Raw genomic sequence first — 18,247 nt, 5'->3', positions numbered from 1 at the left:
TGAAGAATGTGATGGCAAAACTGAAATATATCTAGTGTGCTTCAATGAAGCACATTAAAAAACAATTTTACTTATACAGGAACTATTATTGAGTAAAAACGTATTGTGGCTCAAGTGGCCTTATAGTATTGGAAGTAGTAAGTTGATAGTTTCCAGTAGAACGTTTTTATTGTTAATTTCCTCCGTAAAAGTGAGTTATAGTATTTATAAAGAAATGGATGTAAATAATATGCCTTCGACATCTAAAAAAGGTAGATGTGAACATAAACGTAGATTGACCACTGCTGAATTACAATCATTGTTAGAAGCATCGGGCGAGGACGATGTGGATTAAATGAATGGTGGAAGTGACTGACAAAATACTTGCACAAAGTCGTTCAGAAAAATCGAGGATTGCGTTTTGGAAAGAGAACACAAACAGAATTTAAGACTTTTCTCGAGCTTAAGTTCCATATGGGGACAATTAAAATGAACCGTCTGCATGACTACTGGAAAAGTATAGGTAACTATAATAGTGTTGACTTGACTAGACAATTGTTCATAGCCCATATGAAGAAATAACCTAATCCTCACTTGTCAAAGAAACTAAAAAAACGTTAAGTGGTCTAAAAACTAAAAAGTCCCCTATTCAAACTGGTTTTTAATAAAAAATTTAATAATATGTTAAAAGTTTTTTTAATATACCCTAAAACTGAAAGCGCAAATAATCGATTGCAAGTTACAAAATACTTATAGTCATACGAGTTTGGACAAGTACAGTTGTTTAAATAATTGCTTTCTGTGATAAACAAATTGAATAAATTGTAAAATATTTTTTGATCTGCTTGATATTTAGCACACTTTAATAACTCATCAATTGCCATGATTTCAAGTAGCTATATTATCTGTCGTTAGTCACAAAACAAAGTTATTAACATTTATAAATTACTACAAACATATAATATCTTAGAGTTTATGGTTTTTTGGAATTATCTCAATTATTTATGTATTTAAATTTGGTATTTCTCTACATAGAAAACTTTTTATGGTCTACAACTTTTATTTAAATTATTTTTCTTTAGAATGTATACAAAACGTTTTATAAGCAAAATTTTTTATTTTGCCTTTTAGGATTGTTTAAGAAAACAAAGCAAAATCAACTGTACGTCTTTTTCAAAATTACATTTTTAATTAACTAATATTTAACGATACGATTTCCAATATTTAACCTTGTTTATTGTACAAATTATGTAAAAATGTGTATACACATTTTGTACAAAAACCGTTTTTTGAGAACGATTTCCTGAATTGAAATCAAAATGTTAAACATTAAATAATTAAAAATGTGATTCTCATCCCAATCACAACCAATATTTTTTACCTAATACCATAAAAATCTAATATTTATTTTAAACTATTCACTGATAGCTTCGATTAAACAGCTTGGAAATATGTAAAATAATCCTCTACACAACTCTCTGGGAAAAAATATCTAAATTGAATAAATATAACAACTGAACATTGATATAAAAAAACTAGTTGGTTGACCTCAGCCGGTCGGCAGGTAGTTTCAATGTCTGCATTTGAACTTGACCCAAAACCGATCGATATTTTTATGTTTTCAAATATTATTTAAGTATAAACACTGGCAACATCTATTGGCTTTAAAATGATACCAAATACAGTAATTTTACCTCCCAATGTTAAAATGATGGTTTGATGTAAAAAATTTAATTTATAAAAAAATCGGATTATTGAAAAACCGACAACGGTGCCAAGCCTACAAAGGTGCACTAAACGAACATACACGACTTATAAATAGAAAATGATAGCATTTCTTGGTGATGCTAAATGACTGCAACGTGAAAAGAGCTTAAAACGATAGTGGGATGTATATATATATATATATATATATATATATATATATATATATATATATATATATATATATATATATATATACATATATATATATATATATATATATATATATATATATATATATATATATATATATATATATATAGGTTTGACTCCGCGTTGTAAAATGCTGGTTTTCTTGAAAACCATTGTTTTGGCGACGTTTTGGCAAGGTCTCACTTGCCATTCTCAAGCCTGGTGGCTCAAGCCCGGATATTTTAAAATACCAACACGGTATCAAGACTCTAATCAATGAGATGGTTAAAATTCTTGTAACAAGTACGGGAAAACAGTTATTAAGGTCTTGTAAAGTAGCGTCGATATACAGATGCTACTTTGCAAGACGATGCTAAATTGATGGTAAAAGCATAATGTATCGATGCGAAAATGATAGTAGGATGTATATATATATATATATATATATATATATATATTATATATATATATATATATATATATATATACATATATATACATATATATACATATATATACAAATATATATATATATATACATATACATATATATATATATATATATATATATATATATATATATATATATATATATATATATATATATATATATATATATATATATATAGCGTTTCGATGTTCTTCTTGTCTTACTTGAATTCTTCGATTAGTCTGTCCGATGTAGGATTTGTCGCAGTCTCCACAGGGAATCTTGTACACTCCTTGGTTTTCTAGTGGGATTTTGGTTTTTGCGGAGTTAAGCATATTAGAAATTTTCTTATCCGTGTTGAATATTGTCTCTCTTTTATGTTTTCTTAGGACTCTACTGATTTTTTTCCGTAGTGCCCTTCACGTACGGTAAAATCGTCTTAGCAATAGGTTTTTCTTTTTCTTCTGTTGATTCTTTGCTTTTTCCTCCTTGTGATTTTTGTGCCTTTTCAATTGTGTACGTGGTGAAGCCATTTTTTCCTAATGCTGTTTTGACCGTTTTCATTTCTTTGTTCCTGTGTTCTTCATCTGTTAATCTTTCTGATCTTATAGTCACAGTTTTGATGACTGACTGCAGTTGTGCAGGATGGTGGTGTGAGTCAGCGTGTAGATATCTGTCGGTGTGTGTTGGTTTTCTGTATACCGTGTATCCTAAAGTTCCATCAGTTTTCTTTATTATTAAATCATCCAAAACGGTAGCTGTTGGTCTTTCTCTAGTTCCATAGTAAACTGAATTTTGGGATGGATGGTATTAATGTGATTTAGGAATGTATTTAGTTTTTCTTCCCCATGTGTCCAGATAATGAAGGTGTCGTCCACGTATCTCAACCATAGTTTCGGTTTATACTCTGCCGTTGTTATTGCTCGTATTTCTATTTCTTGCATAAACAGATTTGCTATCACCGGTGACAGTGGTGAACCCATGGGTGCTCCCTCGACTTGTTTGTACCTTTGGTCTTTGTATATGAAATATGTGTTGTTCAGGCAGTGTCTCGTTAGGTTTACTGTATCCGGTGGTATTGGGTATTTTTTTCCTATAATCTCTAACGATTCTTCTACTGGGACGTTAGTAAAAAGTGACACCACGTCAAAACTCACTAGCAAATGTCCCGGGTCAAGAGTCACGTCCTTTATACGCTCGATGAAGTGGCCTGCGTTCTTGACGTAAGAATCCGCTTCCTCTGCGTACGGTTGTAACTGATTGGCTAAGAACTTTGCGAGCGGCTGTGTGGGTGATCCGATTGAACTAACTATTGGTCGTAGTGGCATCCCAACTTTATGAACTTTTGGTAAACCGTAGAGCTTAGGGCACCTAGATGATTTTTCGCGTGGAATCAGCTTGGGCTGATCCTCCTTTTTTATGTTTGAAACTTTGATCTTGGCCTTCGTTGTTTTTTCTAGATATGTTGTTGGATCTGTGGCAATTTTTTCGTATGCTGTGTCGTTTAGAAGATCTGTTAATTTTTTGTCGTAGTCATCTATATTCATTACTACCGTGGCGTTACCTTTGTCCGCTGGAAGGACGATTATTTCTTTGTTTTTCTGCAAATCTCGCAACGCCTCTTTTTCCTCACGTGTTAAATTTCTTTTCGGTGGTTTGGCTGTCCGTAATATCTGCGATACGTCTTGGCGTATGATCTCAGCTGTTTCCGGAGGTATATTGGTAATGGAACTTTCTACTTCGCTGATAATGTTTTCAACAGGGATTCGTGCGGGTGCTACGGCGAAATTAAATTAACTCCCGCGGAAACCTCAAAACAAACATATATATATATATATATATATATATATATATATATATATATATATATATATATATATATATATATATATACAGTAAACTCCTGCTATAACGAACACGGTTATTACGAGGTTTCGCTTATAACGAGGTACATTAGATGTCCCGTGAAATTTCTATTGAACTATAACCCACTGTAGCGAGGCAAATTTGGCTATAACGAGAGAAAATAAGATTGAAAAAGGTGTTTTTTTTACGTTTTCGACCCAACCGTGGTTATAAATAAATACCCTTTTTACTGCCCCTCAATAAACTTAACTGCTGCCCGCAATAAACTTCTTTACAATACATACAACTGTTTCACATCTTTAGAAACATTCCTGTACGAGTCGTTGAGTGGTCCCTGGAAACATACCCTCTCAATAACAACGTCGGCGGGAAGTTCGAGAGAGCGTAGCTCTGAAAATTGCAGCACACAGTTCGTCTGAGGAAATAGCCGTCCGAAAACCCAACGGAGCCTGGTGGTAGTCGGTAGAGATTAATAGTACCGGGTTTCAGTAGAATATACTGGCCCGGAAATTGTTCTTTTACTTGGCAAAATCACACAGGCGACAAGGCGAGTACGACGAGCTATAAATTCTGTGATAGACGTCCATCGAGGGACCCTTTAGCAGCGTGGTAAACGCTAGGTAAGCATAGCCACTGTCTAATACTACAAGGTATACGTTAGTGGAGCAAGCCTTTTTCTTGGGGGGTTTTTTACCGCCCCCTGGCTCCGTGAGGCTGCGGAGTCCCTAACGGTCCTACTAAGTAGTTTCCAGAACCTATTGAAAATGCCTGATTCAACCAGGTCCGCCTTCTCCACCCGGTCTGTTACTAGATCACAGACCGTGGCACTCGCCGCTAATCCCTATGCCCCTCTTATACAAGACAATGAATCTGTCGATTTCCCGGACCAATCATACAACCCATACTCGTCTGCCCAAGAACTTATAAACCTTCAAACTGAAATTCTAACTCTACAAACTCGCTTCAATATAAAGCGCAGGGAAATAGAGATGAATGATCCAAACCACCACATGCTTTCAAAAATTGATTCTGATTATCCACCGCTACCCGCTACCCACAGAAAATTATCAATATCGCAAAAACCACAATCAACTAAACAATCCACATCAGTCCCTCAAATCCAAACACACTCAGCCCCAAAAAAGCCCACAGCCCCTCAAAATAAAGCCTCCTCTACATCCCAAAACCAACCTAGTACCTCCAAAACCCAACACTCCCAACCTGCTTCAACTCAAACGTTCGCCAACGCCACTAAGGCACCCCCATCATCAAGACCTCGAACTAATCCTAACATTACAAATTCCATAAATAATCCTAAAACATTTGAATACCTCTTCAAGGACATTCCACAAGACTTGTGCAATCAGCGCACCTTCTTTCGCATTCTCAACTGCATCCCTTTGTTGTATCAAAAGATACACTCTTTAAAAGTCCTAAGCCACGGCATTGCACATCTACGCACTATGCACTCCTTAAACTCTGAAGAAATGCAGTTGAAGATACATAAAGCCACAGGACAAACCCAAATCAAAGTCACTTCTAGAAATCACACTCCCGCAAATCAAGCCCACACACCAAAGCCCACAAACTATCTATTCCTCATTGTGAACGTATCAGATGATTACACTGAGGAAAAAATTAAACAAATTCTCACCGAACAAGAAATTCCTGTCTCCAGATTGTGGAGGGTAAAATCTCTGCAGACTGGAAAAGACACCAGATTAATTAAAGTCCTGACTACCTCTTCAGATAAATACTCACACGTATTGAATTATGGCATTCCCATTCATGGACTCATCCATTATACTGAGCTCCCTCACGGAGCAAACCCCGTAATACCAACCCCAAAATATTGCAGCAAATGCTGCACAAACGGCCACTCCATCTTAGAATGCCGTCAAAGAACATTTGTCTGTCCGAACTGCGGACAAAATCATAAATCTAGCGAATGTCCAAAACCTACTACACCTAAATGCCCGAACCGCGGAGGTGAACATCCCGCATACTCAAATCGCTGCCCGAAAAGGCAAGAAAAACCCATAGACACCCACCAAACCCAACCTTTGTCGATCGAAAGATCAACTCCCCCCTTTGACCTAACCACAGACCTAAAAAACACCATCAAACTTAGCACCCTTGTGCTACTAAACCTCATAACGTCAATCATGAGCTCAGTGATTGACAAAATCTTTGGGCCATACAATAGTATTGTCTGGCCACAATAACAAAGTCGACATAACATTCCACCCCAAATTCTAAACTAATCGTTTATGGATTTCACAATCGGTGCAGTAAATTGCCAAGGGATCTTTAAAAAGAGACCCCAAATCAAACATATCCTGCAAAATCACAACATCCAAATCCTTGCCATCACTGACACACTTTGTCGAAACACTCCGACTTTTGCAGGATATACAACAATATTTCGAAGCTGCTGTCATGTTTCCCGTGGGAATGGTATCCTCATCAAACACGGACTACCACACTCCCCCCACAAATTTCCGAAAAACATCCCTCCACTCAACGTGGACTTCCTGGCAATTGATCTGCATCTCCCAAACAACCAAACCCTTACGATAATCTCTTACTACAGGCATCCAGCGAGCCCGCTTTCTCTATAACTTTTAGAGTATTTCTCCACTCTAAATAAAGCGACCACTCCACTCTTATGGGCGACCTGAACTGTAGACACACCCAATTCGGTGATCATATTAGTAATCCTGAAGGCATCAGACTAACTGATATACTTCTAGACCTTCCAATTATAAGAATCACAAACACAGATTACACGTTTTTGAACGCAAATGGGACATCTATCGTGGACCACATCATCGTTCCAGGTAGCGTGATGCATAGGTTCGACGATCGGTGCCACATAGGCGATACAATAACGTCCGACCATCTTCCGATATTAGTTAACTCTGATATCATGTCACCTCAAATCCCACCTCCCCCAAGACAAATAAGAGATTATCGTCGCGCAAACTGGCCACAAAACTTCATAACCAGTAATATTCCCGAGTTAGGTGAACTTAATACTAATGAAAGTATTGACCAGAGTGTAATCCAAATGGAAAACCTAATAATCGAGGCAATCAATCACTCAATTCCAATGAAAACCATTCTACCTTTTTCTCCGGCACTTCCACAACACATCATTGCCAAAATACACAAAAAAGACGACTTTTACGTCAATACAAAATCAACAGAGACCCCCTTGTCAAAACAGAGTATAACCGCATCTCTGCTCGAATTAAGAGGGAAATACCCATCCATCCACTTATGGGTGTGAAAATTGGACAATAAATAAGAAAACCAAAAACAAAATAAGAGCAACAGAGATGGAATTTCTAAGGAGAAGCTGCAGAGTAACAAGAAGAGATAGGATAAATAACATGGAGATTAAGAGGAGAATGGGCATGAACTCCGACATAATAGACTACATCGAACAGAAGAGGTTAACCTGGTACGGACATGTCAGAAAAGCAGACCAAAATCGGTGGATAAATAGAATAACAGAGTGGAGCCCGATAGGAAGAAGAAAGAGAGGCAGACCCCGAAGATCTTTCAGAGATGAGGTGGACGAAGCAATGAGTAGAAGAAACCTACAGGAAGGGGACTGGCTAAACAGGAAAAATTGGAGAAAACGGTTGAGTGAAGGAATACAGTGAAAACTGTGGAAATCCTTGTATATATATATATATATATATATATATATATATATATATATATATATATATATATATATATATATATATATATATATATATATATATATATATATATCCATCCTACAGGCTCGCCAGTGGGAGGATGCTACCTCGAAGTTGGATTACAGAGATGGGGCTAAATTCTGGAACAAATTCAAAGTCCTAACCAAACAAAAATTATCGCAACCATCTCATCTGTTGATTGACAATCAAATTATTAGTACCCCTGAACTAAAAGCAGAAGCATTCAAAAACTCACTTCACGAAAACTTTCAAACCCCTGACAACCCTAACTTTGATCGCTTATTCAAACTCGAAACTGAATTCGCAGTAAGAAATACTCTCATGCATCAAACTCCAAACCACGTCCCAATCATGGACCCTATTACTGACAGAGAAACGGAGAGTTATTGCCAAATAGGCAAAAATAATTCTCCTGGACCTGACAATATCAGTAGAAGGTGTCTATGTCCTCCGGAGGCGCGACAGCCGTGCCGGAGGCATCAAGGAATTTGGGTATCGGTCAAAATACTTGGGAATTCCAAGGTTGGCCAAATCCAAATTTCTAATTGATTCGATGCAGGGAAATTCCACTTTCGCTACGTAAAACAAAGGATTTGTTTTACATAAAAGCAGGTAGATTTTCTCTCATCGATCAGTCGAGCTTGCCTCTTCTTACTGTAGACCTAGTCGGTGCTTTATTGTATCAACTTGAGCTATTGTTTTATTTCTGATTTCCTGTGTACCTTTTTATTTTAGCAGTTGTCGTATATTCAGACCTTTTCAGGTTAGAATATTACTATTGTTCATGTATTGATTTATTTACTATTTTATTTGATTATTTTTGATTGTTTATATTTCTTGTATTTGTGTCTAAGTAGTTCTTTCCGGTAAGTTAAAGAACTCTTAGAAATATTTTTCTGATATTTCACTTGTGTTTCATTGTGTGTCTAAGTCGTTCTTTTCCGGTAAGTCAAAAGAACACTTAGAAGTATTTCCATATTTGCACTCTTATTTCTGATATTTCGTATACTTGTCTCTGTTATTTTCATTTTCACGCTAAGTCGTTTCTTCCGTAAGTCAAGAAACACTTAGCTATATTTCTATATCTTTTCCGCATTTTATTTTCTTATTTTCTATTACAAGTTGTTTCTTCTGTAAGTCAAGAAACACTTGTAAATATTTGTATTCTTATTTTTGCATTTTATTTTTTTTTATTCTATATTACAAGTCGTTTCTTCCGTAAGTCAAGAAACACTTAGACATATTTTCACATATTGTTTTATATTTACTTATTTCATTTGTTTATATTCCTCTCTTAAGTTGTTTCTTCCGTAAGTCAAGAAACACTTAAGAACATTTCTGCATTCTTTTACCTTGTGTATTTTTACTCATATTTCTGCATTTTTCTATTCTTTGATCTTGTACATTTTTACTTTTTATTCTAAGTTGTTTCTTCCGTAAGTCAAGAAACACTTAGAAACATATTCTTTGCACTACATTTATCATACCATTTTATTTTATTGTTTACCAAGTTATTCCTTCCGTAAGTCAAGGAATACTTAGATTATTTTACCTGTTCTGTTTTCCATTTTTGATCTGTTATTTTGTAACTGTTCCTTGGAACCGTTACCTGTAACAGATACTTGTCGCTGTAACGGTTATTCTGTAACGGCAACAGTACTGACCCATTTCACTAGCGACAAACGAAGATGGTAAACACCCGTTCCAATTCCGGAGACAGGAAAAAGTCCGAAGAGCCGGCGATGGGTCCTACAGGCCCAAATGCCCCCTCTCGGCAACATCTAAAGCAACTTCCTGTGGGTAAAATCCCGCATCTCACAAAAACTATTAATGCATGTCTCAAAAATTACTATTTTCCTACTCCTTGGAAAATAGCAAACACTATCATGGCACCCAAAAAGGGTAAACCCCGTATTAATGTGGAATCATATCGACCTATCTCCTTAATAAATTCACTAGGGAAAGTTCTTGAGCTAATCCTAAAAGAGAGGCTCAGTGACTATCTCGATACTCACAATATCATCCCCAAATTTCAGTACGGATTCCAACCAAATAGATCCACAAAAAAATGCATTAATAGACTTCACTACTAAAGTTACACAGACAATAAACTGTAACGGTATCGCCATAGCCACTTTTCTTGATGTACAAAAGGCCTTCGATCAAGTCTGACATGAAGGACTAATTCGGAGGCTAATTGACATCGGGCTACCTCTACAATTCATTAAAATCAGTCATTCTTACCTATCGAATAGAACAGTGAGAGTGAGAGTAAGCGATCAAGTTTCCACCCCATTCACTCCCCGAGCGGGAGTACCCCAAGGCTCAGTACTCGCACCCCTGTTGTACATCACATACAACAGTTCTATCCCTATCCAAAACATACCACACATACAAATGTACCTCTACGCAGATGACACTGCCCTTCTAACAACAGCAGACGGTTACTTCCCCGAGAGAACCTTTAGAAGAGCACAAACTCTTTTAAACGGTGTCGAAGAATAGTGTAATAAGTGGAGAGTTAAGCTAAACGCTGCGAAAACGCAAACTATTGTGTTTCGCAGCCCAAAAACATCAATTGGCATAATTCGCAATCGCGTTGACCAAACGCCCCTGTATTTGATGGGAGAAAGACTCGTTACTAGCCCGACAGCTTCCTATTTGGGTGTTTTATTTACTAAAACACTTAACTGGCAACCTGATCTAAAGGCAACTTTAGATAGGGTCAGGAACCGAGCCCGACTCCTAGTACCACTATCAGGGACGTTTGGCAAAACAAACAACAAAACTCTCACACATACTTACAAAACATTCATTCGACCCGTTATTGAGTATAAGTCAAGCTTATATTGTAATATGTGTTATATAAATGCCATATGTAAAGGTGGCTGAAGTCCTAAAAGGTAATGGTAATAACAGTTATCTATTAGGACAGTTGTCATCTAGGCGCCTGTCAGTAGCAACCGCAACACTTAGGTTAGAAGTGTACCAGTGCCCCAGAACCCCTTGTATTAGATGATGGCAATTTGGCGGCAAACTGGAGGAGGTTCTCTCAAAAATTTAACCTCTACATGGACGCCACCGATTTAGAAGATAAGCCTGAGAAAAAGAGACTGGCCACATTCTTAAGTTTGCTGGGAGATGATGGATTAGAATTGTTCAACACTTTCACATTTAATGTAGAAGGAGACGATAAAAAGTTGCAACCTGTCTTCGATAAATTTGAAGAGTATTGCTCCCATAAGTCTAACGTAATTTATGAGCGGTTAAAGTTCAACAGCATTGTCCAAAAATAGGGGCAACATTTTGATAGTTTCGTGACTGAGTTAAAGAAAGCAGTGAAAATGACTGAGTATAAAGATCAGGACGACATGGTTAGAGATAGAATTGTTATTGGAATAAAAGACAAACAAACACAAGAAAGTCTCCTAAGAGAATCCAAGTTGACATTACAAAAGGCTATTACAACATGTAGACTAAGTGAAAGCAGTAAAATACAAGCAAAAGCGTTTACAGCTGAATCAACAGTGGATGCAGTGAGGTCAAATAGAGGTACATCACAAAAAGTCTGCAGTTATTGTGGGTTCAAACATCGAGGAAGAAAGTGTCCAGCATATGGCAAAACTTGTGCCCGTTGCCAAGGTAGAAACCATTTTGCTGGAGTGTGTAGTAAGAGCACCAACGGTCTGGAGAAAAGAGAGTCGGTGAGCAGGAAGAGAGTACATGAGGTAAAAAACCAACATAGTGGTAGTGAAAGTGATGATAGTGAGTTGTTTATCAATTGTGTCAAAACTGTAGGTTTATTGAAATCTGGAAGTTCTCAGAATGTCTGGAAGCAGAAAGTTCAGGTAAAAAATTGCATAGTAGAATTTAAGTTAGATACTGGTGCAGAAGTAAATGTTCTGCCTCTTGAGTATATTCAAAATCTTGGTATAAAAAAAACTAAATAAAAGTAATGTTACAATAGTTTCTTATGGCAATGATGATTTTAAAATAAAACCTGTAGGAGAAATTATAATTAATTGCAAGGTAGAGACTGCATCTTCAGATATTAAATTTATTGTTGTTGATGTTCAGAACCAAGTACCTTTGTTGGGGTTAGATACTTGTATTAGTCTCAATCTCATTAAGCGAGTAGGAAGTTTAGATGTAGACTTCAAAACTATGGCTAAAGTTGTAGAGGCATATCCCACAGTTTTTCAGGGGCTTGGATAATTCCCTAATTATTATCACATTTCATCGACAGAAGGTGCAGTTCCTCATGTTCAACCAGTTCGTAGAGTTCCTCATGCATTACATAAGAAATTAAAAGATAAATTAAAACAACTAGAAAATGAGTGTATTGTCAGAAAGGTAGAGAAACCCACAGAGTGGTTAAACCCACTTGTAATTGTGGAAAAGAAAAACAAGGATTTAAGGTTGTGCTTAGACCCTAAGTACCTGAACAAAGCTATTAAAAGAGAATACTTTTTGATACCCACAGCAGATGAAATTGCTGCAAAATTGTGTAACAAAGAGTATTTTTCAGTTCTGGATATGAAAGATGGGTACTTTCAAATTAAACTTGATGATCAGAGTGCAGATTATTGTACTTTTGGACTCCCTTCGGTAGGTATCAATTTTGTCGTTTACCTTTTGCAATATGCTCAGCCCCAGAAGTCTTTCAAAGAAAAAACTATGAAATATTTGGTGACATTGAAGGTGTTGATCTATATTTTGATGATTTGATTATTACAGGTGCTAATGAAGCAGAGCATGACCAAAACCTTCGCCTTGTACTAGAACGGGCCCTAAAGCACAACCTTAGATTCAATAAGGAAAAAATTCAATTCAAGTTAAGTAGTGTTAAATTTTTAGGTCAGATTTATTCCAAACAAGGTGTTGAATTAAATCAAGTATATGTAAAACCTATTCTAGAAATGCCAACACCCGATAATAAATCTGATCTGATGAGACTATTGGGGATGGCAAAGTTTTTGGGCAAATTTGTACCTAACATGTCAAAAGTCACAGCCCCATTAAGAGAACTAACAAAATTAGATGTCCCTTGGCACTGGACTGGTATTCATGATAAATCTTTGTTTCAATTAAACATTTGCTAACAGCATCACCAGTGCTAACATTTTTTGACCCATCTAAAGAAATAGAAATTGAAACTGATGCCAGTAAAGATGGGTTAGGCGCTTGTTTGCTGCAAGGTGGCCATCCAGTGGCCTTTGCATCTAGGAGCTTAAGCACAACTGAGCAAAAATATGCTCAGATTGAGAAAGAAATGTTAGGAATAGTTTTTGTTCTTAAAAAATTTCATTATTTTGTGTATGGTCATAATGTACTTGTTAGTTGTGATCACAAACCTCTAGAATCAATAGTTCGTAAAGATATATGTGCATTATCTCCACGTTTGCAAAGAATGCGTTTACGGCTATTGCATTATGACTTAAATGTAGTATATAAACCTGGAAAGTATCTGTATATTGCAGATACATTATCTCGGGCATTTTTACAAGAAGGAGGTCTGAAGTCAGATGCTGAATTTCAGTTTGCATTTCATGCTGTAGTAAATAATGTTGCTATGTCTGATACTAGAAAATCAGAGTTTAGAATAGAAACCCAAAAAGATGAGCAATTGCAAACTGTTATAAACCTGTGCATACAGGGATGGCCAGAACACAAGCGTGATGTTCCACAGATAGTTAATAATTTTTTTAAGCTCAGAGACAACTTATGTGTCTGTGATAACTTGTTATTTTATGGGAATAAAATTGTTGATCCTAAAAGCTTAAGATCTGAAATGTTAAGGCTGGTACATGAGGGTCATATTGGCATTGAGAAATCAAAAGCTAGAGCCAGGCAAATTTTTTACTGGCCAGGAATGAGCTCTGATATAGAGACTTCTTGTCTCTATATGTGATTCTTGAAATCTTGTGAAAAGTTTAGATCGAAGTAATAAAGGAAAACATTATGTCCATACTCTTTACCAGAATATCCATGGGAAAGAATTGGCATTGACATTTTCACATGTTATGGTACAAGTTATCTAGTAGCTTATGATTATTTTCAAACTGGATAGAGCTTCACTCTTTAAAAGACAAATCTGTTTTTTCTGTCATTAAAGTTTTAAAGTCAATGCTTGCTATACATGGTTCACCAGCTTATATATGCTGTGATAATGTTCCTTTCAATAGCTTTTATTTTAAAAACTTTGCTACAGAATGGAATTTTCAAATTAAGTTTAGAAGTCCCAATTATCCGCGGTCAAATGGGCTTGCTGAGAAAGGTGTAGCAATTGCTAAGAGTATTGTTAAAAAGTCTATTGATGATAGGTCTGATGTTGAATCAGCATTATTACAATATAGGAATTCACCCCTTAAACACATTGGTTATACTCCTTCACAGCTCTTAATGAGTAGACACTGTAGAACCAAATTACCTATTGATCAAGATATGTTAAAACCAGCTTTATGCATAAATGTGAAAGGAAAATTAAGTAAAAGGAGAAATGTGTATGTCAGAGACTATAACCAAGGTGTTTTAGAGTCGTTAGAATCTGAGACAGATGTTGTTATGTACAATCAATGTCAAAACAGGTGGGAACCAGCCCAAATAGTATCGCAGCATGAGCATAATAATATTGTCTGTCGCAATAGAGTAGATATTAGAGAATCCCTAAATAGATTTAAGACACAACCAACTATAATACTTACGAATACAAGCGATGTAGATTTAGATCAAGAACCCTCATCATCAACACAGACAACAGAGGCAGAGTTGCCTACCTCTACTGACATACAAAATAATGTCACTGAACAAGCAGATAATTATAGAACTAAATCAGGTAGAGTTGTTAAACCACCTTTAAAACTGAATTAGTAAAAAGGGGGAGATGTAATATGTGTTATATAAATGCCATATGTAAAGGTGGCTGAAGTCCTAAAAGGTAATGGTAATGACAGTTACCTGTTAGGACAGTTGTCATCTAGGCGCCTGTCAGTAGCAGCCGCAACACTTAGGTTAGAAGTGTACCAGTGCCCCAGAACCCCTTGTATTAGATGATGGCAATTTGGCGGCAAACTGGAGGAGGTTCTCTCAAAAATTTAACCTCTACATGGACGCCACCGATTTAGAAGATAAGCCTGAGAAAAAGAGACTGGCCACATTCTTAAGTTTGCTGGGAGATGATGGATTAGAATTGTTCAACACTTTCACATTTAATGTAGAAGGAGACGATAAAAAGTTGCAACCTGTCTTAAGTTATTGATACACATGTGTTATGTATTCTTGAATAAACAGCTATACTAAAGATATCTAATGTTTTTTTTTATTTATTTTTTTTTATTTTTTTTTTTATTTAAACAAAAATGACCCTGCATCAACTACTAAGAGTTATTAGCAGGGGGTACAAACACAAATTACAAGTATTAAATTTCTTACAATGTATATATAACTTAAATATATTCTATTAAATATTGTAAAAATTAATATTTCAGCACTTGGTTGAACTGGCAGCTTAGTAGATCCTTCATGTTGGTAGAGAGGTTATTTTTTCTTCTTTCTTGGGTGTATGTTTTGCATTCTAACAGAATATGTTTCACAGTGATTTGTGTCTTGCAGTTGTGGCAGAAAGGGATGGCTTCTTTATTTATTAAGTGAATATGGGTTGGTACAGTATGTCCTAATCGTAGTCGAGTTATTATCACTTGTTCACAACGTTTGAGTGGGAGTGGTAAGGGGGTGCTGACAATTTCTATGACATCTTTTAATTTGTTCGGGTTCAGGAGTATAATTTTTTTAGGTTTATTATAGAATTCTCTTTGAAGTGAGTTTCTTGTATACACAGTATTAGTGGAGAATATTTTTGAATTAATAGTTTGAGTGATTCGAGGTGAGCGAAATACCCATTTGGGTTCCATTGAAGGATTAGTGATTTATCCATCGGATTTTTCGGTCTCTTCCGTTGAAGATGTGTGAGTGGGGTTAAGTTTTTTCTTTAATCTGGTAATATTGTTTTTTAATTTAGAGCTGTGAGAGTAACAATGAATAAAGTTAAGGATATCGGTTAATTCGGAAGGTTCATTTGAGTAGTTCTTTGAGATAGTTTCAGGATGTTTAGCATGAAGGGTATTAACTAGAAAGTCGCATATTTCATTAAAATTTAATATGAATGGGGGTGATCGGTTTTCAATTTTGTCTTTTATCAATTCTAGAGAACAAATAATGTCGTCGTTAGAGGTTTTAGTTTGTTTTTTTAGGTTTTTTTAGTTTATGTGTGATAGGAGGAGTAAAGATTTGTGAGTCCGTTTCTGGGTTATTTTGGTCGATGTCAGATGAGGATGGGATTTGTGTTTTAACTTGAGTAGATACTTGAGTAATTTGTTTATTAATATTAACTGAAGGTTGCAGAGTTACAGTTTCAGCAGGATTATTAATATTATTTAGATTTGATGATATTGTTTCTTTTGGTAAGGAGGGTTGACTTGCGTTTTCTATAGTTTCAGTTATGCTGGCGTTCGTTTCCATGTTTTGTTGTGTTTCAGGATCTCTATCATCTATTTCAGGTGTCGTATTTGGAGAGGTTTCTGAGGGTACGGTTGAGGAATTAGCAGTTGTTATGATGGGACAATCTGTATCGTTATGTCCAATAGTCTTGCACTTAGAGCAGTTTAGTCCATCAACAGAGAGGAATAAACGATAAGTTTTATTGTGGAATACATTGAAGGAGTCAGGAATGGAGGTATTATCAAGGGGCGAAATAAATACTTGCCGTCTGAAGCTTAGGACGTGACTATATTCGGTTTCTGCCATACCAACTCTTAGGAAAGTCATCTGGAAACTGCAGTGATGCCTTTTGTAATTCTGCTTTAATGATACTGTTTGGAATTGAAGGACATGCGTTAGAAATTACAAGTCGTTGTGCTGGTGTGATTAATCTTCTTATCTCTATTTCTGACTCATTTATATTAATATATTTGTAGGAATGAAGAAGCATATCGACTATGTTTTTGGTAGAGAGGTAGATACATATTCAGCAATTTGGAATTCTAGATGCAAACAAGACTTTACGTGGACCAACCAGTGATCCAATTGCTACGATGTAATTGTGGATTTTGATGCCTTCGATACTGGAGAGTACTACTGCTTGGTCCTCTGTTGGGTGTTTAAACGTATTTACTACATTGGAATAAGTATTTTTTGGTGTATTTGAAGTAGAAGAAGTCATGTTGTTAATTGAAGTCATTTTTATTTTGTTTCAGTTGATAAAACCAGTAGGTTGAACTTGATTCGAATTGTATAGGTTATATTTACTATTGTAGTATCTTATATAAAGGTTTTTTGTTACTCACGTCGGGTTGAGTTGATTGGCATTATCACTGCACTATTGTTTATTGATAGTATTTAAGGATATCAAATTGTTGTTCCGTATTTTACATTTAAAAATTGAAAAATAACAGAGCGGTTTAAAACGTGGTATAATCATGCCACTGTCAGGGCCGTCTCATCTAATGTTTATTTTAAGTCATATCTTACGCATATTGCCTTCTTAAGAGCGAAGGCGCAAAATTTCAGGTCAACGCTTTTTAAATGCATTCATTTTTTTCGAATCCTGAGAAAACTAATAAGTATTTTTGAAAAATTTAAATGCAGAATGAAAGATTACATTATTGCCGAGGGCCGAAAGTCCCTGAAAACTTCTATAATGTTTATTTTAATAAGTTACAGGGGTGAAGAAGAAGAGAAAATTTAGTGTGATTTTTAATCTCAAATATCTCATTCAAAAAAACTTATTGTTTATTCTAAGGGACTTTCGGCCCTCGGTAATAATGTAATCTTTCATTCTGCGTTTAAATTTTTCAAAAATATTTATTAGTTTTTTCAGGATTCGAAAAAAATGAACACCATGCCCGTGGTGATATTTTCCAAATCGAATATTTGCTATCTTTGTCATACACCGCACTCAGTCGAACTGAATATGGTGGCAAGGCTACTGTTACGATAGATGGTGACGTGTCCTATGACTCAGAACGGTAAACATGTTTATTACTAATATTTCATTCATTCGAGTATTTTCTAGTAAGAAGATCGACGGGTCTCCCTAGGCCAAATAAAACCAGTCTGAGCTTCTGGTTTCTTCGATGGGGGATCGCCGCTTCACCGTAATTCTCGAATAACAGGATTTTATATTTATAGAGGAATTTTATTATGAAGAGAACAGTTAATTTTGAAGATTCGCGCCGCGTTTAAATTCTAACGTTCGTATAGATAAATTATGTAATTGTTGTACAGTGGTTTAATAAATTGATATAAATTATCGTGTTTTTTTAATAAATTAAAATTAGAAATCAAA

At 35.7% G+C, this 18,247-nt stretch overlaps 2 protein-coding genes across 2 annotated transcripts; one reads left to right on the top strand and one right to left on the bottom strand.

Moving 5' to 3' along the window:
* Positions 1-3,042: 3,042 nt before the first annotated feature.
* Positions 3,043-3,852, bottom strand: LOC140438753 (uncharacterized). The gene has a single exon (XM_072528399.1). It carries the CDS (start codon positions 3,850-3,852, stop codon positions 3,043-3,045), a length of 810 nt encoding a protein of 269 aa, XP_072384500.1.
* Positions 3,853-6,839: 2,987 nt separating this feature from the next.
* Positions 6,840-13,816, top strand: LOC140438752 (uncharacterized). Its single transcript, XM_072528398.1, has 7 exons — positions 6,840-7,232; positions 7,969-8,335; positions 10,921-11,156; positions 11,202-11,835; positions 12,152-12,493; positions 12,643-12,966; positions 13,011-13,816. The coding sequence occupies exons 1-7, from the start codon at positions 6,840-6,842 to the stop codon at positions 13,814-13,816; spliced, it is 3,102 nt and encodes a 1,033-aa protein (XP_072384499.1).
* Positions 13,817-18,247: the final 4,431 nt, after the last annotated feature.

The sequence above is a fragment of the Diabrotica undecimpunctata genome, chromosome 4, assembly GCF_040954645.1.
Source record: "Diabrotica undecimpunctata isolate CICGRU chromosome 4, icDiaUnde3, whole genome shotgun sequence".
Classification (NCBI taxonomy): domain Eukaryota; kingdom Metazoa; phylum Arthropoda; class Insecta; order Coleoptera; family Chrysomelidae; genus Diabrotica; species Diabrotica undecimpunctata.
The sequence above is the reverse complement of the archived record's forward strand: the minus strand, read 5'-3'. Positions and strand labels throughout refer to the sequence as shown.

Bases quoted from the DNA above. Each gene is read 5' to 3' on its own strand.
- LOC140438753 (XM_072528399.1), bottom strand. From the start codon at position 3,852: ATGAATATAGATGACTACGACAAAAAATTAACAGATCTTCTAAACGAC.
- LOC140438752 (XM_072528398.1), top strand. From the start codon at position 6,840: ATGGGCGACCTGAACTGTAGACACACCCAATTCGGTGATCATATTAGT. The intron at 11,157-11,201 runs GTAATTTATGAG...GTCCAAAAATAG, and splicing joins ATTGCTCCCATAAGTCTAAC to GGGCAACATTTTGATAGTTT. The intron at 11,836-12,151 runs GTATAAAAAAAA...TTTCATCGACAG, and splicing joins TGAGTATATTCAAAATCTTG to AAGGTGCAGTTCCTCATGTT.